Source organism: Dromiciops gliroides, chromosome 2 (genome assembly GCF_019393635.1).
Source record: "Dromiciops gliroides isolate mDroGli1 chromosome 2, mDroGli1.pri, whole genome shotgun sequence".
Classification (NCBI taxonomy): domain Eukaryota; kingdom Metazoa; phylum Chordata; class Mammalia; order Microbiotheria; family Microbiotheriidae; genus Dromiciops; species Dromiciops gliroides.
Window position 1 is genome coordinate 316,188,113 of NC_057862.1, and position 26,895 is coordinate 316,215,007.

General features: G+C 40.3%; 1 protein-coding gene across 3 annotated transcripts in view; it reads left to right on the forward strand.

Annotated features, from left to right (window-relative positions):
* The first annotated feature begins 2,010 nt into the window (after positions 1-2,010).
* Positions 2,011-26,895, forward strand: part of SH3RF2 (SH3 domain containing ring finger 2) — a 170,564-nt gene continuing 145,679 nt past the window's right edge. For 2 of the 3 annotated variants that reach the window (XM_043980357.1, XM_043980356.1), the window contains exon 1: positions 3,602-4,055. In XM_043980357.1, the coding sequence (XP_043836292.1) occupies positions 3,675-4,055 (381 nt within the window). In that variant the 5' untranslated portion in view covers positions 3,602-3,674. Of the gene's footprint in view, positions 2,078-3,526; positions 4,056-26,895 lie in introns of those variants that run through there. The other variant, XM_043980358.1, reaches the window with a different exon arrangement.

A 26,895-nucleotide genomic window follows, 5' to 3' on the forward strand; every position in this document is an offset into this window, starting at 1 on the left:
TTGTTTCAGACTCTTCATAACCCCATTTGGAGTTTTCTTGGCAAAGCTACCCACTTTGCCACCTAGCCTGGTACATAGTAGATGCTTAATAAATGTTCCTTGACTATATGACCTGTCTCTGATGAATATTAGCTATATGACCCTAGACAAGTCACTTAACCTTAGAGTAACTAGGCCACTCTCTAAGACCATAAATTGCTGAGAAGTGCCAATCTACGATAGAAAAAATTCTTCATCCAGAAGAGGAAGTTCTCCTGCTCCAATAAAAAAGATACATGTTTGTATAAGAAAAGTAATGCGGCACAGGAGATAGAGCAACAGCCTTGGAGCTAGGAAGATATTGGCAAGTCTTTACTGTCTGGTACATTCTAGCTCTGTGATTCTGGGACAAATCATTTAACTTTTCAATGCCCCCAGGCAGCTCTCTAAGACTATACACAACTGGAGGGAGTTTTCACCCTGGGACGTTCCTTAAACTAAAGCAATCACTGCCCTGGTCCCATGTCTTCCCCCAAAATGCTTGCATTTATGTAGTAGGCTATCAAATTTTGTTGAACTGAATGTGTGTGTGTGTAGTAAAGATGAGTTACACTTTCCATTAAAACAGAAAACAATGTTCATGGGCATCTTCCAAAAAATTCATTCTGACAAGGAAGCTGCCAAACAGATTGGGGGGGGAGGGGGCGGGGAAGGAACAAGTTATAAATTTATGGAGTAAGGAACAGAATAAAAGGATATTACAGGCCAGGAACTTCAAGTGGCTTTCTAATGGGCAACAAGCCAGGGCCAGCAATTATTTGAAAGAGGTAATAAAGGCACAGCAGGAGCTTGAAGATTTGGGGAAGATAAAAAACCATTCGATAAATAAAGAGAAGATATATGTATAAAACCCGCACAGATTCTACAAAACTAAGCTGAAAAAAAGCTCAAATTTGGTTAGCTATCACATAAAGTGGTTAGGACAGCTAGATAGTACAGTGAATAAAGCAATGAACTTGGAATCAGGAAGACTCATCTTCATGAGTTTAAATTCAGCCTCAGACACTAGCTGTGTGACCCTGGGCAAGTCACTTAACCCTGTTTCCCTGTTTGCCTCAGTTTCCTGTAAAATGTGCTGGAGAAGGAAATGGCAAACCACTCCAGGATTTTTGCCAAGGAAACCTCAAAATGGGGCCACAAAGAGTTGGACAGGACTAAACAACTACAAAAAGTGGTTAACCCCTCAAAAAAGTTCTGCTCAGAAATATTCGGGTAACTTCTGTTCTATTCCATACCTAAAATACACTTTCTTTTGAGTGGGTATTTTCCAGCACAGCACGGGGCAAAGTTTAACAAACATGCAAATAACCACTCAATTTTAGTTTGTCTCCTGAGCCCATGGACTTATCTAAATGTGGGAAAAGCACTGAACTGGAAGTAAAGACAACTAGGGCCTAGTCCCAATTGTCATAGTGACCCTGCACTAGTCTCTTTGGTCTCAGTTTCGGCATCTGGAAATGAAAGTATTGGGCAAGTTGACTTCTAAGATCCCTTCCAGGTAACTCAATTATGTGATCAGGTCAGATCCTAGACATGCATTTATGCTATTAAATCATGTATGGTTTGGGGGAAGGTGGAGGTTGTTCTCAGGAAACCCTGATGAGGGTTCAGGGGGTTAAGATGAAATGAATGATGTTGACTCTGCCCGATCACGACAGAGACATGTTTCAACTTCTTAGCCGGGCGAACGGAAAGGGTGAACGTGTAAACCTTACACGTGCTTTGTCCCGGGGGTTCGTTCTTATTTACGCCCTCCTAATCTTGTTCCCCAATCTCGCCTTTTCCCAGAAATAAGCAGGGCGGTATAAACAATGGGCTCCGCCGCGGGCAGTGTCCTTCCTCCTCCCGAAACCTGTCGAGCGTCTGCAGCCCGGCGGCGAAAGCGTTAACAGAGCTGCATGAGTAAGCCGAGCCATCCAAATGAGTAACATACATAGTTGTTAAAGTTTTCAAGGCGGCTGCAGCTTAGGGAGACGACGCGAGACACTTGGGCTGAGCGCGCAGGCTGAGCTCCTTCTGCAAAGGTCAGCGGCGTGAGGTTAGTGTGGCGGCACCGGCCGGGAGCTGACAACGTGCGGGAGCGAGCCAGAGCCTGGCATCTTTGAGGGGAGCGGGGAAGCAGTGCAAGCGCCCAGAGTCGCCTCACTGCGTTTAAGGTCTCTCTTGCTTATTATGGGGCTCACCACGACCCTTTCTTTGCGTCCTCCCCACAGTTAAGCCGTACGCATAGGCTCTGAAGCCTGGCTCTGTGCAACGGGAGGAGTGGCGGACTTTTCTGAGACTTAGTGCTAGCGAGTTGGGGAGGGCCATTACACACATCAGGAGGGAGGACAGGATTTCTGAGACTTGGCATTTTGACTTTGGGAACTTTTCAACACACACACACACACACACACACACACACACACACACACACACACATACACCTGTGAACTCCGGACTCGGCTTGGTTTTTGCAACTTGTGACCGCAGTCCAGAATTCCTATCTGTTTCACTTAAAACTCTGAACAGTTGTCAAAGTAGCTAAACAGGCTCAGTTACTTTACATTGTTAGAGGAATATTGCCTTCTGTGATTGTCTTAGATAATCAAGGTAAATAAGCAGAGGGAGGCTTAAAGTGACCAGTTTGCAGGTGGGGTAAAACAATTATTGAAATAGGTTGCCGAGGTGAAAGGTTTCCCACGCATAGCTAAGAAATCTAATACAAGAAACGTATTTAAAAGATGCTAACCTTACATCTGCATAGTGTATTACTTTATAATTAATTGGGGGCGGCAGGGGGGCAGTTAGGAAGGGCAGACTTGTAGGGTACTCCGGGTGTGGAAAATCCCTTTGCTGCAGATTGGCAATTCCTCTGTAATTTAGTTTTACAAGAGGCCTTTTCTTATTCCTCAGTTAATACTGCACTTCTCTCCAAATTATTATCTGTGTGCATTCTTCCCCCTACCATACCCCAATAGACTGCTATGTGTCGGTGATCACAAAGGGAGTTTGTAGCCAAGGCAGGACTGCTTGACTCTAAGCTTGGCCTGATATCTACTAAAGCAAGCTGCCTCTTATACTCAAAGGTACGTCCAGAAAAAACGAGAAAGTCATGGATCCATCCCCTCCAAGAGATTTTGATTCTAGTATGAGTTAAAGTTTTCAAAATCGAGACTGAGGCAGGTCTGTACTTCCCAACCCACTCCTAGCTCCCATTTGCAGGTAGGAATTAGGGTAGCCACTTCAATATGAATTATTCACCTTCCATTTTTGCTTTCCCTCTAAAACTCCTGTTACTTGTCACCCTATTGAAAGCCCCCCTCTGATTCTGCAGCAAGCTCAAGAGGCAATGATGTACCTGCTACTACTGAATCACAATGACTCACTTGAAACTTGGATGCAGGAACAAAGTACACTCTTGCAAATTGCCTTATGAGGCACTGCTTCACAATGTAGGTGGGATCCATTTCAAAGCAGTCACATTTTTTTGTCCTCTCTCCTTCAGATAGCAAGGTTCTCTGAAATCCAGGAGCCAGCTGGTGTTCTCCAGAGGACAGTTCTGACCTGCTCCCCACCAGCCCCCACTCTTGTCTCAGGTCACCTTACCATGTGGACTCTGTCCATTCAGGCCAGGATTGGAGTTTTAAAATAAGATGGATGATTTGGCGTTACTTGATCTTCTGGAGTGTCCCGTGTGTTTTGAAAAGCTCGATGTCACAGCCAAAGTCCTCCCCTGTCAGCACACCTTTTGTAAACCATGTCTACAGAGAATATTCAAAGCACGCAAGGAACTGAGGTGCCCAGAATGCAGGACCCTTGTCTTCTGTGGCATTGAGGAACTCCCAGCCAACTTGCTCTTGGTTCGTCTCCTGGATGGCGTCCGATCAGGTCAGAGCATGGTGAGAGTGGGCTCTATCCGAAGACCAGGCGTGTTGACCTCTCAGGACCCAAGCAGGAAAACCAGGACAGATCCCAGAGGTTCACAGCCTAGTCCATATCGGCTGACTCCCAATGTCAGAATCCACATGGATGGGGTAAGAAAGTATCTGTTGATATTCCAGCACCTCAAAGTCTGGGTTGTATTTAACAAATGGTTGGGAAGTACTTGATTTTAGTTGAGTTTTCACTTCTCATAAAATTTCTAGCATCTGTGAACTTGCTTACTATTCATTATTTTATGATGGACCTGAGTTCAAAGCTGATCTCAGATACTTCCTAGCTGTGTTACCTTGGGCAAGTCACTTAAGTTGTCTGCCTCCGTTTTCTCATCTGTAAAATAGTGATGATGATAAATAGAATCTAAATCACAGGGTTGTTGCAAAGGTAAAATGAGATATCTATATTTTACAAAGCTCAAAACTCTATAAAAGTTAGCTTATGTTTATGTTTACTATTATTATTATTTATGTTTAACTTGTTCAACCTGGTGACATCTTAAGCATCTCCAGATCTCTATAAACAGTCTAGGAACTCTTCCCATACATGCCCACTTCTAGGGCATTTATATAGATTACCAGTTTTCCCAGGTTCTGCTCCAGGAAGTAATAGAGATGGTTTGTTTTTTTAAACAATTTTTAAAAAAAAGTTCACTGTTGCTCTTAGGGAACCAAACTGAAAAGTGGAGAAACATGACTTTAAAACTTGTTTTCACACCTCAGGAAAGTTTCCAGTTTCAGTTTTATTTAGATTTTTGCCCCAGTCTATTTCTTTATCCCAGTCATAATATACACTTCTGACAATGCTCATTCATAATATGCTAAAAAAAACTACTAAAAAAATCAGATCTTAAAGATGAGGCAGGAAAAGTGTGTGGGAGTAGATTTATTGATCTAGCCACCATTCTGTGCCTTGAGCTGGAGTCAGTCAGGAAGCCCTGAATTCAAATTTGACCCTCAGACACTTAGCTGCTATGTGACCCTGAGTAAGTTACTTGACCTCTCTGCCTCAGTGGCCTAATCTGTAAAACTGGGGTAATAATAACACCTGCCACACAGGGTTTTAGTGGGGATCAAATGAATTAACATATAAAGAAGTTTGTAAACCTTAAAACATTATGTAAATGCTATTATTATGATGATTATTACTAGTGTAAGATGAGTATTACATTGGAACTTTACATGTTATTCATTGGTGGCTATCATAAAAAACAACTAGAAATGTTATTGTTCCACAGATTTCTGTATATTTATTTATTTGATTGGTTGGTTGGTTCTGTATATTTAAACATCTTTTTATGCTATAAGCATGCATTTTGTCTCAGCCTGGTGGCATTATCCTAACTTTAAGCTGTTCTTGCATATTTCTTATCTCAGGACATTTTATAAAGGGTTCATCTTTATAAAAAGAAGCATGCCTTGTGAATTAACAAGGATATTTACAGTTTTACCCCTGAACTCAGCATGCTAGGATTTCTTCTGATGTAGACACAGGGACTGTGGCCAACTCATATGATAGCTGATTTACTTGTCCTAATTAGAAAACAAGAATGCAAGGGCAGACTAAGCAGCTGTGAAATAATGAAAGCAAGTGAGTTTTAATAACAGCAGCACAGTCAATCACGACTTGGTGCTTCAGTGGGCAAGATGGGGGAGAGTAGGGAGGTGGTTTTCCTTAGGCAGCTTCTTTCACTGCATCTTTGGAGAGCAGAGATATACCACCCAGTGTTAAAAAGTGTGTGTGTGTGTGTGTGTGTGTGTGTGTGTATCTGTGGGGAGGAAAGAGAGAGTTCCCTCTAAGAACCTAGTTCTGTATTATTTAACTTCTTTACACCACCCATTGTGGTAGGTAAATATATAAAATTTCAGGAACAAAAGCAAGAAGAGAGGGAAATAGGTGCAAATTCTTTACCTGTGGGCTTATATGGATATTTGTATGCGTGTAAACACACACATACTCCAGACAGCTGCCAGCCTTTTCTTTTTTTTCCCCCAACTAAGTGATGGTGTAGGCAAAGCTTAGGACCCATTATTGTTGAGGTTAGGGGAAAGATATGGAAAAGGGGAAGGGTACACATTAATCAAGCATACCTTATTTATGGAAAACCTGGCTCTCTTAGGTTTATGCAAATCCCAAATCCAAGTGTCACCACCCTGAAAAGCTTAAGTGACTCTTTATAGTAGGCAGTGGCTGTTTTTATTGTAGTCTGCCAGGACTTTTGGACAGCTAAGTGGCTCCTTGGATAGAGCGTACACTGGAACTGGAGTCAGGAAGACTTGAGTTCAAATTCGATCTCACACTTACTAGCTGTGTGTGACTCTAGGGAAGTCACAACCCTGTTTGCCTTAGGTTCCTCATCTGTAAAATGAGCTGGAGGAGTAAATGGCAAACCCCTCCAGTGTCTCTGCCAAGAAAACTCCAACTGGGTTCAAAAAGAGTCAGACACAACTGAACAACAACAAACAAATGTTTATTGAATTGAATTGTTGAGGGGGCAGTCAACAATCAGCTGGTTGTTCTGGATAAAGAACATGGTACCTTTGAAGCTCCACCATTTCTTCCTCTTAAAGGATCTTAGATTTAGACCTCAGAGATTATCTAGCACAATATCCTCAATATACAGATGATCAAAATGAAAGTCTAGATGTTAAATGACATCCAAAATCATACGGATAATAAGTAACAGCTGGGATCCAAAGCAAGATCCTATTGACTCCAAGTCCAGTGCTGTCTCTGCAATATCTCAAGAGATTGAAATGCGAACTAAGGTATCAGAAGGCAATGTGGGTTTTCCTCCTGCTTTTCCTCCACTTCAGTAATATTTTTAGAGTAAGTTGTGGTCATTGTGGTGGTTGTTTAATTGTGTCCAACTTTTTGTGACCCACTTTGGGTCTGTCTACTCTATTCACCTTCTATCCACTGTGCCACCTAGCTGCCCCAAACATTTGTTAAGCACCTACTATGTTCTAGCAACTGTGTTGAGCCCTGGGGATACCAAAAGAGGCAAAAGACAGACCCTGACCTCAAGGAGCTTACAGTCTAATGGGGAAAAGAATATGCAACCAAATATGTACAAAGCAAGCTATATCACAGAATAAACAGGAAATAATTAACATTAAGAGAAAATTAAGAGGAGTTAGGGATAGCTTCCTGTAGATGATGGGATTTTAGATGAACATTTTCTATTATGACACAGTAATTCCTTAGCTGGCAGGTTGTGATGTCAGACAAGGGTGTTAATAACCATAGGATCATAGATTTAGAGCTTTAAAGGACCTTACAGGTCATAGGGTCACAGATCTAGAAGTTGAAGAGACCTCAGAGGCCATCTAGTCCAACCCTCTCATTTTACAGTTGAGGAAACTGAGACGTAAGGAAGTTAAATGACTTGTCCAAGGTCACAGAGGACAGGGCTTCTTAAACTTTTTCCACTCAAGACCCATTTTTGCCTAAGAATTTTTTACATGATCCCGGCTATATAGGTTTATAAAATAGGTATATATGACTTTTTACTGTTGCCAAATTTTTCGTGACCTGCACATTCAGTCACATGACCCCCTGTGGGGTCTCAACTCACAATTTAAGAAGCTTTGACATGGGAGTCCACTGAAAGTATGAAGTGGTGGTGGTGGCTGAACTACCACTAAGGCCTGTCATAAGAATGAAACAACTAAACCAAGCTGTCAACTAGAGCCCAGTTTAGTAACCCAGATCAACAAAGCTAGTTTACTGTGGGCTAGCCCTGCCTCACACAAACCTCACTTCTGTCCCTTCCCATATCAGCCCTCTGGTAATGATGTCTTAGAACACCTCTCTCCTCCATTCCTTGATGTTTTAGATCTTGACTTCTCAGTTAGGGATGGGCACAAACTTGTACCTGGCATTGTGCTCTGCTATCATTCTTCAGCTTGCTCCTGCTACCAAAAATAGGCACAGTTCCTATAAGCATGAAAAATAACAGTGAATCTGCCCCATGATTAGAACAGAAAAATGAGAGTTATGCAGGAGCCAGAGCATTGCTGTGGCATGCTGGAAGTTCAAGGCTTTATTTCTACTGCAACCCAAGTTACTAGACACAAATGCCTCAATTTATTCAACTATAAAATGACACTAATACGTACCATCTGCTTTTCTCTAGGATATTAAAAAAGATTATCTTTACCACATTCTTGTGTTTCCTCAGAAGACATGCTACATAAATACCAAGTGTTATTATTATTATTATTTTTAACATGCTTTGTGACCTTAGGCAAGTCACTTAACTTCCCTGGGTCTCAATTTACCTATCTGTAAAAGGGTGCAAGACAGTATAAAAACAGAGAGGTGTTGTGAGGCTTGCCTAATTAATGTTTGCAAAACACTTTTAGAGCCTTAGATGAAAGGTACTTACATGATTATTATCATTATTACTGTTATTATTGACCATTTATTGGGCACCGCCAGTGCATGAAGCATTCTATAAAACTTAGAGGGAGAAGTGGCCCTTGCAGGAGAGTGCAATAAAATCTAATTGTACTTTTTTCTCTAGTGAGCCAAGACAAGGGAAATACTGTGTGTGAAATATTCACCCATAGAAGGTAAATTATCTATTCCAGGCAGGTTACCATTTGGCAAGACAACTCTCTTAAGGTATGCAATTACAGCCTGGTACCCTGAAAGAGTTAATTTACATGCTTTACTCAAGCCCTTTAAATAAGATCATTCATATCTCCAGGTTGGCATTTATAGGCATAGCACCCATTCTCTGGCCATCTATTTTGTCAAGATATATACCAACTATCACACCTCATGGTATCAGCTCAAGATTAGAGGGGGACTAGCCCTGTGTACTTAGGTGTCAGCATTCCACATGCTTCAAGCACTATTGTGTAAAACACAGCCTTGAAAGCTGACCACATATTTTTCTACGGAATGCAATTGTTTCAGGCTGACTGCTGAGGTCATCAGAATAATTCCAGGGTTACCAAACAGCTCCTGTGTCACTCTTATTCTTTATAGAGACCTGGCTGAGCTGAAAGCATCTGGCAAGTCAGCAACCTGGCCTTGTTGACAATTGTGGCTATATCAGACTTACAACAAAGCCATGGGAACTTTGAAGGCCATCTCTGTGGCCTTTTTGGAATTCACTTTGATACCATTCTCGAATCAACTCGCCATTACTCAACTCAGATGAAAGACCCCTTGTTTAAGTGGGTGTCAACAAAACCAAACCCAACCCATCATGATGTAGTGAGGAAAAGGTTCCTGGAACATTGATTTCTGGCTCATTTTTTAATTCAAATGATTTGTCACAATGATTCAGATTACTGACTCTTCATAGCATGTATTCACTGCCTAAAAAGCTAAGACCTGTGTTGAAGCACTAAGGAATCAACACAATACAGTGGGAAAAGAGTCAAATCCTTACTCTGCCACTTACTACCTGTGTTACCTTGGATAAGTCACCTGACCTCTCCAGACTCACAGGCTGAACCTGTAAAACAAGAGACCTGGACTAGATGGCCTCTAAGGTACATTCTAGTACTAATTAAGATCCTGTGGAATCCCTGGCTAAAATTAAAGCATGCTGTGTCTCTTATGGCATTATTTGTTTCTAGGGGAAATCTCACTAATCAGCTTTCCTTTCCCAGATTTCAAAGGGATAGGTCGGCCTATGGTGTCATGGGAGAAAGTAGGCATAGGGCTGGTCAGGAAGATCTGTGTTCAAGTTCTGCCTTCTACACATACTGACTGCGTGGCCACAGGCAAGTCATTTAACTTTAGAGTGCCCAGTTGCAAATATGCATTGATGGAAGTCTCCACATGAAATCACAGAGTTAGACTACCACATGGCTAATCCTCTGCAAAAAATAGCAACATTGACCATTTGTTCTGATAAAATAAAGAAGCTTTATTTACCCTTCTCCACCTTTCTTTTCTGACTCATGAACAAATGTGACTTTTATTCCGTTACACACATAGCATTACCTCACCTGAGTTATCCGTCATCTCACCATGCTATCTTTGCTGCTCAGCATCATACTTTCAACAGACATTCCTGCGGTGCTCTCTGTCTTAAGGGGGGAAAAAAAACCTCACCTCCCACCTTAAATACAGGGATTTTGTCCTAGAAACAAAACTAGAGCATAAGCTTCTTTCAGATGTTTTTTAAACCAATAAAAGGGGAATAAAAGGTCAAGGATTTTACCTGGGAGTTGTAGTTGTACATAAGTCTTACTGTGGCCAGAACCCTTGACCCTGGACTCAGACACTTGCTCCCTCCGATTTTGTGATGTAGACATTTGCTTTTGCTAAGGTTGCATGTGGTCAGTAATTATTCAGAGCATGTAAAAACAGGCGCTCCATGAAAAGTGAGCCAGCTGCAACACAGGTGCAGGAGCAGAGAACACATAATTTGACAAAGAGAATGTCACATAAGGTGAGAACAGAGGATGAGAAACTGGAAGACCCAAAGGGTTTATTAACTCACTCAGACAAGCATTTATTAAGTGTTTACTATATGCTCAGTTCTGGGGATACAAAGAAAGCAAAAAATAACCCATCTTCAAGACTCTTTCATTCTAATGGAGGAAGCAACATGTCTTAATGAGGGACATATAAGATATATAGAGTTGATGGAAGGAACTTAATAGTTGTTTTCAAAAACACTCTGTGCTCCAGTAATTTTGTATTTTACCTAAAATTGACATTTTCGCTTCCCTGTCCCCCAAACACTTCCCCAATTGCATTCCATTCCCATCTACTCATACCTGGGGCCAAAAATAATACAGTCCCCTTGCAACCGTGGGTTCTGATGAAATTTCAAACAAAAAGGAGCTGCCAAATATATTCCATTTCTTTTATCATCAAGGGCATAACTTCAGACGTGCTTTTCTCTTCGTGGGTGAGTAGGTCAGTTAACTGTCTCATTCCTGATCTGTAAACAAAGGGTAACACCAGGCTACACAGACCAACACTGAGTAAAGGAAAAAGCTAAATCCCCAAGGGCCAGCTTTGGCTCCACCAATGTGAGGGAGCAAACATAGGCATAAGGCTTTCCTCCTTCAGGTATAATTATCTGCCATGTGCACCTGATGTGTCACTGGAGGTATTAGCTAACACATTTTTTGGGGTTGTTGCTGTTGTTTTTCCACTTAAGAAAGATTGCACTGCCCACGTGCCCTTTTTATACTATAATGAGCTTATGGAGGGAGGGAAAGTGTTTGCTCAACTTTTTAATCCTGATGAGCATTCTCATCCACCCTGTTTTGTGGGCCATTGTCTAGCTTTGCACTTTGCTGGGACAAGTGCTAAGCCAATGAAAGGAACCCATGGTTATAAATAACAAGCCACATTCATTCTACCTATACCATTCTCCCCTATTTGTACCTATATTTGTTTCATGTAATACTAGAGAAAGCCTTCATTTAAAAGGAGGAAGAAACTAAGGTACTGGAAGGGATGCGACTTGCCCAAGATCAAACAGCAAATTAGTAGCAGAACCAGAATTTGCAACAAGATTTAATGACTCTTAATCAACAAGTATGTATGTATGTATGTATGTATGTATGTATCTATCTATCTATCTATTCATTCATCTATGCATTCATCCACTTATTTATCTAATTATTTGTTTTCCTATACATTCATTCATTTGCTTCCTTGTTTATTTCTAAATTAAGTTTTTTTTTTTAAATTAACAAGCATTTGTTTTCTCTCCCTCTCACTTTCCTCCTCCCCACTGGAAAAAGAAAAGAAAAACAAAACTCTTGTAACAAATATGCATAATCAGGGAAAACCAATTCCCATATTGGCTAAGTCGAAAAATATGTGTATCCTTCTGCATCTTGAGCCTATCACCTCTCTGTGAGGAGGAGGGCAGCATTCTTCGTAAGTCCTCCATGAGTATAATTGAATTGAATCAACAGTTATTAAGTGCCTACTGTTTGCCAGGCTCTATGCTAGACACCAGATACAAAGACAAAAAAGAAACAATCCCTACCTTCAAGGACCTTACCTTCCATTGGGGAGACAATTTGACAGTTATAAGTATATACAAAATAAAGACAAGATAATCTGAAAAGGAAAAGCAGCAGCATCTGGGGAAATCAGGAAAGAAGGTGCTGCTTGATGACTTACATGGGAATGTGTTTTGCATGAATACACATATATAACCTATGTCAAATTGCTTGCCTTCCCGATGAGAGGAGAAAGGAAAGAAGAAGGAAGGGAGAGAATTTGGTGCTCAAAATTTGAAGAAGAAAAAAAATTAAAATTGTTTCTACATGTAATTGGTGGGAAAATAAAATATTAATTGTTTTAAAAAAGGAAGGTCATGCTTGAGTTGAGAATGAAGAGGCCACTGACTAACAAGATGTGGCATACATAATACTATTAATGGCTATGGGATTGTGTATCAAGCAGAGCTCCAGGCAAACTCCTGGAATGCAAAGGACATATCCCCACCACTATCCCCACCACCACCATCATTATCACTCTTTTATCTCCTTTGTAATCTTAGCAAAACTGATGTTTATACCATGTAGTTGTGGGGAACAATTGCCTAATCACAAGTAAAGCATTCAATCCACTGTAGGGACTTCTGCAATAAGGAAGAGCCTTGCTTAGGGCTTGAAGTCTAATAGTGGTGACAAGACGGACTAAACAATATGAATATGAATGGATGTTCTCATGTATATATGTCAATATGCCTGAATACATAAATGAGTGTCTGTACATGGGTCTTTTTAGATAGTGGAGTAGGGTAACAAGAACCAAGTTCTACTTAGGCAGAGAGACTTTTATGGAGCAATTGTATTCTTGGTTTTTTTGTTTTTAGTGAGGCAGTTGGGGTTAAGTGACTTGCCCAGGGTCACACAGCTAGTAAGTGTTAAGTGTCTGAGGTCAGATCTGAACTCAGGTACTCCTGACTCCAGGGCCAGTGCTCTATCCACTTCACCACCTAGCTGCCCCCAACAATTGTATTCTTTATGTGGAAAGGAAGTATTTTGGTAAAAGGAAGAAGCCTATTTTAGATTAATTAAAAGAAAGAATGATGGCTATTATCAGGGGAGGGGGAGAAAGGGAATCATGACATTGAAAAAACTCCCTTTGCTGGACTTATGGATGGGGGAATAAGAAATTAATGGAAAAGGAACTCTGAGCAATATGAATCAGGTGATGGAGGGCTTTAAACATGGGAGGAAGCTTGGTATAATAGATAAGGTGTTGGACTTCGAGTCAAGAACACCTTAGTTCAAATCAGATGCTTGCTAGCTGTGTAATTTGATGTCATTTAACCTTTCTGGGCCTCAGTTTCTACATCTAGAAAATGAGTATAATAATAATAACATTTACCTCACTAGACTGTGAGGATCAAATGATATATTATATGTAGATCATTTTGTAAACGTAAGAGCACTATAAAAATGTTAGGTATTTAGTGCTTCAGTTTCTTCATCTGAAAACTGGGTTGAACTCAAGGGCCTCTAGGGACCCTTCCTGATCAAAATCTGATACTGTTGTTGTTGTTACTCCTATTCAGGGTTTACACTAAGTTGCTTCACCTAACAATCCCTTCAGCATCAGCAGCTTCATTCTCTAGTTCCACATTGTCAGATGTGCACATGAGCCTCATCTACAACCGTGGAATGAATTCAACTCAGCCAAACAAGGTATCATGGGTCCAAGTAGATGGTCCAATTTGCAAGGTAACTGAGCCACCTTCCACTTCACTGGGACTGACAGATGTAGCCTTTCATTACCATGAAATCACCAAGTTACCTGATAGTCCCTCAGGTTGTCAGGAGAGAAGGAAGAGAGAAGGGAAGCCAGAGTCAATGTTCATGTATTGCAGTCTTGTAGCCTCTATCTTGGTGATATGCAGCAGGTTCATGTTCCAGATCAGCTCCCAGCTTGCCATCTTGGGATGTCTCATATGAATCCCCAGTATATCATGTTAAAGGCAGCAGATAGGTAATGTATTAACTACTCCTGTCATGATAATATGTCCCATCTTTTGGAGATCCCAGGAGGCACATGTTTTGTTTTCCTGGGCTTGAATTTTTGCTTTGTTCATCTAAAGTCCCTGGTACTCATCTCAGCTCAGCTCCCATTCAAAACCATGGCAAACTTTGGGTTCACGTGCTTGCCTCAAATAATGGAATAATTTCTCCTGTGTAAATACATTTCTCATGAATCATGTCATTAAACATCTACGTGGGTAATGAATGGCATGCTGTGATAATCATAAAGCCATTTAGTGACATAGAAATATTCTTATCATAAATCACCATATTAAATGGCTCTGGGGGTGATGAACATCATTCTCAGAAGAATATTGTAGGCCAGATTCATATCATTTAGTTCATGAATTGTTAGTCCAAAGAAAAGAGGAAATCCTAATATATTTATGGGAAAGTGTTTATTTAGCATGGGATTTTATTTGCCCCATTGATGTTGATGAATGTAAGAGCAAGCCTTGAAGACAAGGGCTATTTTTGCTTTCTTTGTATCTGCCCCATCCATATTCTGTTTTCCAATTCTTCCAGCAACACAAGAGGAGTTTGAGGGTTGATTCTTTGGGATCAGGAATGAAGTTTTTAGTCAGGGAAAAGTTTGTCCCATGCAGAATTGTGTCTAAGGTTTTACTAGCACTTTATCTACTAGCCTTTTGAAACCACTAACTCAGTTTAATAGAACTAAATAATACATGTATTATATAACACCTAATAGCATAGGATAGGTAGAAATTCATTTATACATGCAACAAATATTTATTACGTACCACTTGTGTGTAATATGCTATGCTGGAAAAAGTACAAGAAGAATAAACACACATCTTGCCCCTGATGAATTTATGATCTACTCAGGGAAATTTGTATACACATGGCTATAATTCAAATTAGAAAGAGTTGGGCTGTAAGATTATATCAAATGAAGGAGACACCACTTCCAGCTGGGTTAATCGGAGAAAGTTATCAAGATGAAATTACATTTTAGCTGGGCCTGGAAGCATAAAGAAGATGTCAATAATCAGAGACCTACTGGACACTTGTGATAGTGAAGGAGAGAGGAGAGAGTATTTCAGGTCTAGGGAATAATAGCATCAGTAAAGGCAAATGAGGAGAGTTCTATACATATTTGGAAAATGTTAAGTAATACTATTTGGTTGAAATGCAGAATGTGACAAGGGAGCAGCATGAGATAAGACTAAAGAAATTTGGTGCCCAATAATGAAGAACCATAAATGCAAGTGTAAGGAGTTTGGGCTTTACTCTGGCAACAATGAGCAGCCATTGAAAGTTTTTGATCCATACAGTGACTTGGAAGAATGGACATGTAACATAGTTTAGCATTCTGCTGTTTGTTGGGCTTTCTTTATTGTTATTGTTTGATATAGTGAAATGTTTTCCTAACTTTTGTTCATTTTATTCCTAAGAGCCTATGAACAAACTAGCAGAAACATCTCTCCCTCCTCAGATTCTCCTAAAGAATTTTGTCTACATCTCACCTTTGCCCCATCTCACTTTACCTTGTACTATACTTGTTTTTGTCTATGCTCTATCCCCCAGTTAAATGGTAAGCTCCTCAAAAGCAGGCATAATATTGTTTTACATCTTTGTGTCTCTGATGCCTGGTATAGTGCCTTGCACTTGGTAGGTGATTCATCAATATTCATCTAATTGAATTTGAATATGCTGGGAAAAAATGAGGCATTTATAAGTATTCAATCCTGGTCCCTCAGCAGTTACTATTATCTTGGACTAGAGAGGTTTTGTGATTCTGGCTTTTAAAAAAAATGTGTTTACCTATGCTATCATCATCATCATCATTCACGTTTACACAATGCTTTAATCAGTCGATCGATCAACAAGCATTTATTAAGTGCTTGCTGGGACTGCTAAGTGTCAGGGCCGCAAAGAAAGGCAAATACATAGTAGTTCCTGCCTTCATGGAGGTCCCACAGGGACAACAGACAGCTTGCAAAGAACTATGCAAACAAAATATATACAGAGTAGATGAAAGGTGCTAAAAGGGAGGGAAGGGCTGGGAAGGGCCTCCTGCAGAAGGTAGATTTGAGATGAACCTTGAGAAAAGTCAGGGAAGCCAGAGATTGGAGGTGAAGAGAGGGAGCGTTCCAGGTGTGGAGAAGAGCCAATGAAAAGGCACAGAATTTAGAAATTGCGTGGGAGGACCAGCAAAAAGGCAAGCGTGACTGGACCATAGAGTATGCATAGGATAAGATGAGTAAAGGAGGTAGGGGAGAGGTAAAAAAAGGCTTTAAAAGCCAAGCAGAGAATTTAATATTTGTTCCTGGAGGTAATAGGAAGGCACTAGAATTTTCTTTTCATGGGAGGGAGAGATATGGCAAGATCGAATCTGCACTATAGGAAAATCACTTTGGCAGCTGAATGGAAGATGGATTGGAGTAGGGAGTGACTTAAGGCAGGGAAACCAACCAGTAGGCTATTCTGGTAGTCCAGGCATGATCTAATGAATTCCTGCATTAGGAGAGTGGGAAGAATGGTACATATATGAAAAATGTTGTGAAGATAGAAAGAGGAACACTTGAAGAGAGACTGGATTTGTGAGGTATACATGAATAAGGGGTTGAGGATGACACTTCATCTGTGAGTCTGAGTGACTGGGAAAAGAATGGTACCCTTGACAACAGTAAGGAAGTTAGGAAGAAGGCAAGGCTTTGTGGGAAAGATAATGGCTTCTCTTTTGGACATGTTGAGTTTGAAAAATCAATTGAACATCTAAATCAAGATATCCAGTAGACAGTTGATGATGGAAGTGTGTGTGTTGGGGTGGGGGGAGAGATTAAATAGGACTTAAAATCAGTTGCATAGAGATAAACCTATGGTAGCTGATGAGCTCACTCAGTAAGATCATATGGAGAGAGAAGAGGGCCCAGGACAGAGCCTAGAGGGACACTCACAGTTAGTAGATGTGACCTAAAGGGAGACCAGAAAAGAGCACTGAGGAGTGGCCAGAAAGGTAGGAAGAGAACCAGCAGTGTCACAAAAATCTAGAGAGGAGAGAGTAACCAGGAAGAGATGGGGATATATACTGTGTCAAAAGCTGCAGATGGGTCAAGAAAGACGAAGACTGGGGAGGCGGGAAAGGCATTATATTTGGTAATTAAAGAGCAAGTTGAATTATGAGGTTGGAAGCCTACCTCCAGTTTCAGAGAGTTAAGAAAAGGGTGAGAAAAGAAGTAAAGGCACTGATTACAGGTGGCTTTCTTAAGGGGTTTAGCTATGATCAGATGAAGTGAAGGGTATTTTTTTTTAAGAAAGCAAGAAACCAGGGGCAGCTAGGTGGCACAGTGGATAGAGCACCAGCCCTGGATTCAGGAGGACCTGAGTTCAAATCTGACCTCAGACACTTAACACTTACTAGCTGTGTGACCCTGGGCAAGTCACTTAACCCCAATTGCCTCACTAAAAAAAAAAAAAAAAAAAGTTAAATTAAAAAAAAAGAAAGAAAGAAACCTGAGCCTGTTTGTAGGCAGCAGGGAAGCAGCCAGTATTTAAGGAGAGAGTGGGATTGGTAAAAGTGGAGCTGATAAAGGTGGCAATCTGCTAGAAAAGACAAGTACACGTAAAGGGATTTGTCATAGCAAGGAGGGCCACCTCTTCATGTGAGACAAGAGTGCAGGAGGAGAGAGTGGGAGAAGATGTCTGAGTGACGTGAGATGAGGAGGAAGAGAGAAAAGGGAGGTCCAAGTGAATGGTCTCAGTTTTTCAGTCAAGTATGAGAAAAGATCCTCGATTAATATGGTGAAGGAAAGGCCCCATGGAAAGCTTGAGGAGGGATGAAAAGGTTTAGAATATCTGCTACAGTGATTTGGATTTGGGAAGCCTAAGAGGTTTTCCTTGCAACAATGAGGGACAAAGTGAGATCATGTTGACACATGGAGTGAACCCAGTCAGAATAATTTGCTGATTTTCTTAGCTCTGTTTATGAGGACATGAATAGGATTAATACAAGGTTAGGATTTGGAAAGACATGATCAGTGCTGGGATAAGGAGGCAAGGGATTTGTTTCTAAAGAGTAAGGTAGTATTGAACTGGTTCACCAAAGGATCAAGATAGGAAGGAAAAAGAGTATAGGCACAGCAGGGGCAATGGTTTGGGAAAGAACTGAAGGGCAGAAGGATTGGAGGTCATGGTGAGGAAGAACAGGGCTGGGATAGAAGGGAGAGAGAAAGATGAAATGATAAAAGATCATAATCAGAGAAAGGAATTTGGGATGTCATGAGTATGGAAGTAGAACACTTGTGAGTGATTAAAGATTAATGGTATGGGGGCAGCTAGGTGGCACAGTGGATAGAGCACCGGCCCTGGAGTCAGGAGTAACTGAGTTCAAATCCAGCCTCAGACACTTAACACTTACTAGCTGTGTGACCCTGGGCAAGTCACTTAACCCCAATTGCCTCACCTTAAAAAAAAAAAAAAAGATTAATGGTATGATTGGCCCTGTGTGTAACTGAGGCAAAGTGGAGGGGTAAGTCACAAAAATTGAGTAGATTGAGGAACTAAGAAATCAGGATATTTGGGGAAATATCAATATGTGTATTGACGTCTCCTAGCAGGAGTGTAAGAGTTGGGGCAAAAAAAAAACCCAGCCCAATAACAACAACTGTGAATCTGGCACTGAACTCCTTGAAAAAAGGAGAATATCATGGCGGTTGGTAGATAACAGCTTCTAGAATCTTGATTGAATGATGTTTGGACTGAATCAACTTTAAAGGGGAGGAGGTTACCTAGGGTACGAGGAAAGTCTACAAGTGGCAAAGGAGAGCAGAGTATTTCTGTTCTCCTACCATGATCAAGGAGTTGAATAAAAGTGCAATTACTACTGGAAACATTGGCCAGGTATGCTATGTCATTAGTAGAGAGCCAGGTCTCATTGAGAGGCAGGAAATAGAGGGAGTGGCAAAGTAAAAGGTTTAAGATGAAAGCAGTTTTGTTCACCATAGAGTAGCCATTCCAGAGAGCACAATGGAAGGAGCCCATAGATCTGGAGTTAGTCATATGGGGAGTAGAGTTGAGAGTGATGGGAAAAAGGAAGTAGGCATCAGAGGATAGGGAATAGGGATTTGTGCAATGACAGCCAGGGTTCAAAATTATTGGGATCAGGAGAGAGTGTTGAGGTAGGAGTATGCTAAACTCTGAAAAATGAGGCCCAGGCAAGAGTCCCTTGAGGGAAAAAGTATGTTGAGGGAGGCAGGTGATCAGATTGTTCAATACCTTCCACAAAGTCCAACTTTGTAACAACTGGAGACTTGGAATCCTGTGAGACCCAGAGGGGCTGCCTCATGTCAGATAGGAGAAGGTAAAGATATACCCTGGGTAAGCTATTGTCCAGGAAGGAAACCAGATGTAGAAGCCGGAAGAGCAGATTGGAGTCAGGGAGACCAAGTAGGAGATGATTATAATATTACATGTGAGAAGCAATGAGCTTTTTTTGGATAAGGGTAATGGCCACATGAGTAGAGAGGAGACGGATGCAAGAGATATTGTGGAGGGAAGCATAGCAAGACTTGAAACCTAATTGGATATATGAAATTAAGGAGAGTGAAGAGTTGAGAATGACACTGATATTTTAAACCTGAGTGACTAGGATGAGGGTCATACCCTGAATGGAAATAGGGAAGTGTAGAAGACAGTGGCTTTGGAGGTAAAATAATAATAATAATAATATTGACTTCTGTTTATGATGTGTTAAGTTGGAGATGACTGTTGGAAATATCCAATAGGCAGTTGGTAATAGAGTACTGGAGCTCAAGAGAGATACTAGATATAAAAATCTGGAAGTCATCTGCATAGATGATAAGTGAGCATAAGGTCACAGATGAGATCATCAAGAGGTACAAGGAATAGTGATGAACTTCTTTAAATTTTTTTCATAACTATGTTTCAATGTAATTTGTTTCATTTTAATCTTATTTATCTTATTTTATGCATTTAAGAAAATTATTCTGAGATGGGTCACATAGGTTTCACTAGGCTGTCAAAAGATTCTGTTACATAAAAAAGTTGAGAACTCCTATTATAGAGAAAGAAGAGAGACCAGGACAGAGCCCTGGATTATACCCACAGTGAGGGGTGGGACATGGATGATGATCCACGTTGTAGATTGAGGAGGGAACAGCCAGATCATAAGGACCATGAGATTGTGGTGTCCTGGAAACCCAGAAAGATAAGAGTCCTCAGAAGAAGGGGGGAGACCAACAGTGTCAAAGCTACAGAGAAAGCAATAAAGAAGAGGTCTGAGAAAAAAGACCATCATATTTGGCAAGTACAGTATCATTGGTAATTTTGTAGAGAGACAATTTTCAGTTGAGTGATGACCTTGGAAGCCAGATTATGAAGGGTTGAGATATGAGTGAGAAGATAGGAAGTAAGAGCAGTGAATATAGTTTTTTCTAGAAATTTGGCCGTGAAAGGGAGAAGAAATTTGGGCAAAAATTTGAGGGGAAGGTTTGGTTTGGTTTGGTTTTGAGGGATGAGAAGAACTGAGTATATCTATAGGCAAAAGGGAAGGACCCTGGAGACTGGGAAATATTCAGGATTCTAGGGGAAGGGGAGTGATTGTGGTGGAAATATACTAGAGGAGATAGGAGGAATTGGGATGGATTATACAGGTGAATGGGGTAGTCTTGCCATGAAGGGCTACCTCATCATTTGCCACTGGAGTAAAGGAGGAAAGAACAAACAATGATGTAAATGGATGTGAGGTGTCAAGTAGAAGAGAAGAGCAAACTCATGGCAAATAGCCTCTTATTTTCTCAGTAAAGTACAAAGTGGATTCCTCAGCTGAGAGAGTGGAGAGAGAAGTGATGTGGAAGGCTTAAGGAAAAATGAAGTTTGAAACAGTTAGGAGAGAAAGCTAGCAGATTTAGAACTTTAAATGCCAAACTCCCTAAGATGCCAACAAGAAAGCCTTGGGACAGGAGAAAATAAGGTAAATGTCTGAGTAAGGCAAACAACTGAAACCAAAATTGCCAAATATTATTTGGTAATAACTTCTTATTTTTCTATTATGTGCTCAGCTTTGACTACCATCATTAGTGTGACGAGAATAAGTCATCACTAGGAGATGCTCCCAACCATTCTGGCCCTTGTCTTGTCTAAAATAAATGGTCATATTCCTTACCACAGTCTTATAAAAAATAATGGTGATGATGAAGTTTGCTGGTATTTATATAGCACTTAATAGTTACATAGTACCTTCACACATAATTAATAATAACAGTGCACATTTATCCATAGAATTTTGAGGTTGTTAGAATACATATATTATTTGATTTTCAAAATAACCCATTTTACAGATGAAGTAACTAAAGTTCAGAGAGGTTAAGTGACTTGCCCAGGGTCACACAGCTAGTCAGTAAGAATCTGAGATAGTGTTTGAATCCAAATCTTTCTGAGTCCATAGTTAACGTCTCTACTATATATACCACATTGCCTACCATAATAATAGCTGATATTTATATAATGCTGAGATGTTTGCAAAGCACTTTACATATTATCTTACTTGATCCTCAAAAAATGACCCTGTGAAGCAATACAGTATAAGTATCAAAACCCACATTTAAGGAAACTGAGGCTAAGTAACTTGTCTATGGCACATAGCTAAGTAGTGTCAGATAAAGCATTTGAACTCAACTACTCTTGACTTCCAAGTCCAATAGTCCTACCAGAGACCACGGAGGGTAGGTGATAAGTGTTATTCTTCCCATTTTTATAGCTGAGGAAACTAAGGATCAGAAAAATTAAGTGACTCTCACAAGGCCAGCAAGTGATAGAGCCAAGGCTTTCAATTTAAGTCTGCTGAATCCAAGTCCACCTAAAACATTGCAGAGCCCCCGACAGCATCATTTAACAGCAAAGGAGGAGAGGAAACAGACTGCAGTGCATCAGCCATTTTGTCTGCAGGCCTGCAGTAGCACACCACCCTTTCAGGCCTTTACCTTTTTTCCCTCTCAGAATAGGGTGTTTCTGCCTCGCGGCCAAGCATGCTAGAAACAGCACGTAGGTGCTTGCTGTGGATTTAAAGTCAATTAGCAAGGGGAAAAAAGAAGCCAAACCAGAAAGGCACCAGATAGAGAGAGGGAAGCAAGAAGACTGCCTCCTGAAGTCTTCTGATCCGGTTGCCCTGGTTTTGCAAAATTAAGGGTGATATTACCGAACACATAAAAGTATTTTAATTTGTTGCCAAGGCAATGAGGCAGAATCACAAAGCAAGAGGCAGGAATAGAATAATGCAGAGCTATGTTCAAGAAGAGTGTTTGTTGGCGGTATTATATTAGCGAGCTGTCCTGATGAGGGGAAAGACAGCTGCAGCTCTCCTGTTTGTTACTTTCTAATAAACAGGGATGGAGATGTGCAAAATGGAACCTTTCCCTCCCAGAAATCTGTTGGAGTTGGGGAATGACATTTCAGGGAAGGAGAAGGCAAAGTTATCAGACTTCTCCTAAAACAGCTAGTCTCCAGTGTCAGAGAGGAAACCAAATGGATGGATTCTGTGATTATCATTGGCAAACCATGTCAATGTTCCCTTCCTCTGGGGTGCTTATAAAAATGAGCCGAAACACAAGAAGACTACATTTTGACAAGGAGAATCCTGATTCATTGCCTCAATTTTAAACTCCTCCACACTCTTTTCCTTCCCTTCCTTTTTCTATTAGAAAATAAACTAATTTGCAATTAAAAATCTTTATTTCTTTTGTTTTTTCTAAATTTTTAGAACATCAGAATTTTTTGATGGAAGATGGAAGGGAGTAAGGGAGTAAGGCACAAAAGGGGAATATTACCAGGAGTTAGAAGAAGTCAGGATCGAGGACCATCCTGCTAAATTAGATACAGACTTCTTTGTTACTGTATTGTAATGTAGCCCAGTGAAAATCAGGACAGAAAATAATTATGATTTACTTTCAGAATCTGATTTCTGGGAAGCTTGCAAAGTCTACACTGTGAGGAAAAAAGCAGACTCTGACCATGAGTAGAATGCTCTCCTTTCGCACCTCTGCCTCTTAGAACCTCTTTCTCCCTTCAAGGCTTAGTTCAAAGGCCACCTCTTTCAAGAGACCTTTCCCCATTCGTCCAATTGTCAGTGTCCCTCAACTCCAGATCACCATGTATTTGTTTTGTTCACACCCTGCATGCATTTATCAGGAAACATGTTTTATCATCTATCCAAATGGGCAGAGTCTGTCTCGCTTTTGTATATGTATCTTGGTGCCTTAGTACAGTGTCTAACAAGTTACAAGTATTTAATAAATGCTTGTTAAATTGAGGGATCTTAGAATCAATCTTATTTTATCTGAAACAAGCTGGCTCTCATACCAAAAAATGGTCTGGTTTTCAGCTAAACATTGATTTGGCAACCACTGTCAACAGAAACTTGCCCTTGGATTTCTGGGAAATTACAAAACAAAGAGACAAGGGTCCCTACCCTTATGTAGTTTATAATCTAATATGGAGATATGACAAATTTTTTTAATGACTGATTTTAAAAACAAGTGCATATAAGAGGCATTAAAGGTTTTTTGCAAGGCCTATTAAAGATCATTTAGCAATTGGAGGAATTGGGGTGGGCTTCCTCGAGGAGGTGGTTTGTAAGTTGTGCTTTAAAGGATGTGTAGGAATTAAGCAGATAGAAAGGAAAGAGGAGAGTCTTTTAGGCATGGCCGACAGGGTAGGTAAAGGTAGGGAGATGGGGAAGTGTAGAGAGCTGGCTGTTAGTACATTTTGATTTGTGACGGGTAAAACTAAATGTGTGTGGTCACCTTATCTGTCCCCTGTGTGGGGAAAGCTAACTAGGACAACAGTTTAACAGGTTAGGTATTAGGGCCCCTGATAATAATATTCCTACAAACTATAGTATGAGAAGGGGTCTGTAAAGTAGACTACAGAAGACTTGCCTTGCTAAAGAGTCTGACGTTTACTTAGTAATAGGTAAGGAAACTGTCAGATCTATGCAGAAAGAACATTAGTTTGGCTACATTGTGAATGTTGAATTGGAGGAGGAGAAACGAGAGGTCTGATGATTTCTATTAGGAAGCTATTACCATAGTACATGGAAAATACTGTACTAGAGCCCACCTGACTGGAGGGAAAGGAGTGTTCTACTTTGAGTCAGAAGGCCCAAGGTCTGAATTCTGGTTCTGCCATTTAGTAGCTATTTGACCTAGTATAAGTCATTTACTCTCTCTAAATCTCAATTTCCTCATCTATAAAATGGAAACAATACTTGCACTACTTTGCTGCCAGTGCTGTTGTAATAATCCAGTAATGTAATGTGTATAAGGTGTTTTATAAATTGTAAAACTATATAGATGTAAGCTTAGTAGAATTCTGGCAGAGGGACTAAGGAGGAATATGAAGATTCTGGGGTATTTCAGAGGTGGAATCAACAGGACTTGGTTAGTGATTGAAAGGTATGTGTGTGTGGGGGGGAAGAATATGTGTGTGTGTGTGTGTGTGTGTGAGAGAGAGAGAGAGAGAGAGAGAGAGAGAGAGAGAGAGAGAGAGAGAGAGAGAGAACAGAGACTGAGAGAAACAGAGAGACAGAAACAGAAACAGCGAGATAAAGAGAGAGAAACAGAGACAGAGACTGATAGATACACACACACACACACATACAGAACCCTAAAATTTTTAACATGAAAGATGGAAAAATGGTAGTTCCACAGAGCATTTGTTTGATAATCAGAGTTCAAACACTGGCTTTGCTACTGTTTGGCCTTGGACGAATTATTTGGCATCTATATGCCTCTGTTTCCTTCCTCACAAAATGAGGGAGTTGGACCAAGTGATATTTCAAGCTTTTTAAGGACCCTTCAAGCTTTAAATCTATGATATCAGGGATCGATAGTCATGAAGTCAGAATTAATCTATTCCTCACTATTCCTCTCCTCCACCAAATAAGAACAGGGGGAAAAAAAGGATAACATTTGTAGTAGTAAAGCCTACTGCACAGAATATGTAGATCATACACAACATCATATAAATGAAAAACTTTAAGCTTCAGGGTTTTAAAAAATTGAGTTAATTTATGGGGTTTTTTTCCTAAGTAGCTATTTCTTAAGATATATTTATTATCTGACCACAGTTCCTGTTTGGATATTATTGTAATTAAATTTAGCTCAACGTCTAATATAACTGTCATTAGGTAATTTTTAAGATTTTATAATTTTTTTTAATGATTCCATTTCTCTGGGAGTAAACAATCCCTCCATAAACAGTGACATTTATAACACTTCATATGCCTAATACTGGGTGTCCCCAAAGCCTTAGTGTGGTCTTAAGCTATTAAAGGCTAAAATGCTTTAAGCTTTGGGGATACTCTATACTTAAGTTATACGTTCTTTATGGGGAGCCTGAAAAATGTGCCCAAATATAAAAGTACTTAGAAAAATTAACATTCTTATCAAAAGAAGGGGCAAAAATCATTCAGAGGAACAAATGTTATCTTTCTTTTTAAAATCTTTAAAAAATAAGTTTAAAATTAAGCTTTGTTATTGTTTTTATCTTATAGCCCTTTCTCCTTTAAAATCCATTTATGTAGGGACATCTAGGTGGCACAGTGGATAAAGCACCAGTCCTGGATTCAGGAAGACCTAAGTTCAAATCCGGCCTCAGACACTTGACACTTACTAGCTGTATGACCCTGGGCAAGTCACTTAACCCTCATTGCCCCACCCCCCAAAAATCTATTTATGTATCAGATAGAGGCAGCATGGTAGAGTGTTCCCTGGCTCTGGAGTCAAATGACCTGGGTCCAAAACTGTCCTCTGTCATTTACTATCTGTATGACCCTAGACAAATTCCTCACCTTTCCTCAGCTTTATTTCCCACATCTGTAAAAGAGAGGGTTGAGCTAGGTATGGGCTTTAAGGGCCCTTGCTGTTCTAAATCTATGATCCTGATCAAAAACCACAGTAGTATTCTAGCATTTCTTCTCAAATAATGGCCAAGTTCTTTTCTGCTTGTTTAATATTCTCATATGATGCTAGGAGCAGTAGTGTTTCCTATGTAGGCCTCTGTCTGAGGCCAGATTTGAACTCAGGTCCATCTGAATCCAGGGCTGATGTTTTATCCATTGCACCAACTAGCTGCCCCCTCCATTTCCTTCTCTAACTCATTTCACAGATGAAGAAACTGAGGCAAACAAGGTTAAGTGACTTGGCCAGGGTCACATAGCTAGTAAGTGTCTGAGGCCAGATTTGAACTCAGGTCTTCCTAACCACAGGCCCAGCATTCTATGCACTGAACCATCTAGCTACCACTCAAGTTACTTTACTATGCATCTATTCATATGACTTCTTATGATTCTCTGTATTCATCATATCTATTATTTCCTACAGAATATAATCCATTGCATTAATGTATCATAACTAGTTTAGTCATTCCCCATTCAATAGACACCTACATTATTTTTTTCAAATTTTACTTTCAACACCACATTCCAATCCCATTCTAACCTTCTGACTAGCTACTCTATTCATTCCTTGTAGCCTATAGTTTGTACCCTAGGATGATGATTTTTGTGGAACAAAATCTAAATTGTTTACTTCAGCCCAAAATAAATGTGAGGAGAAGGAAATGGCATCATTAATTAAATAAGCAGAATAGTTCATTAGTCTGAGAGTTGAAGCTATCTTACTCCACTGTGAATCATAGGACAGAGAATCACCACTTAACAAATAAGAAGAGGCTAGCAAGGGATCAGAATCCAATTGGAGTTGTGACTTTCCAGGGGTCACACAGCTAGTAATTGTTAAGTGTCTGAGGCTGGATTTGAACTCAGGTCCTCCTGAATCCAGGGCCGGTGCTCTATCCACTGCGCCACCTAGCTGCCCCCATAGCTAACATTTTTATAGTATCTACTATATGCCAGGCACTGTGCTAAGCACTTAACAAATATTACCTCATTCAG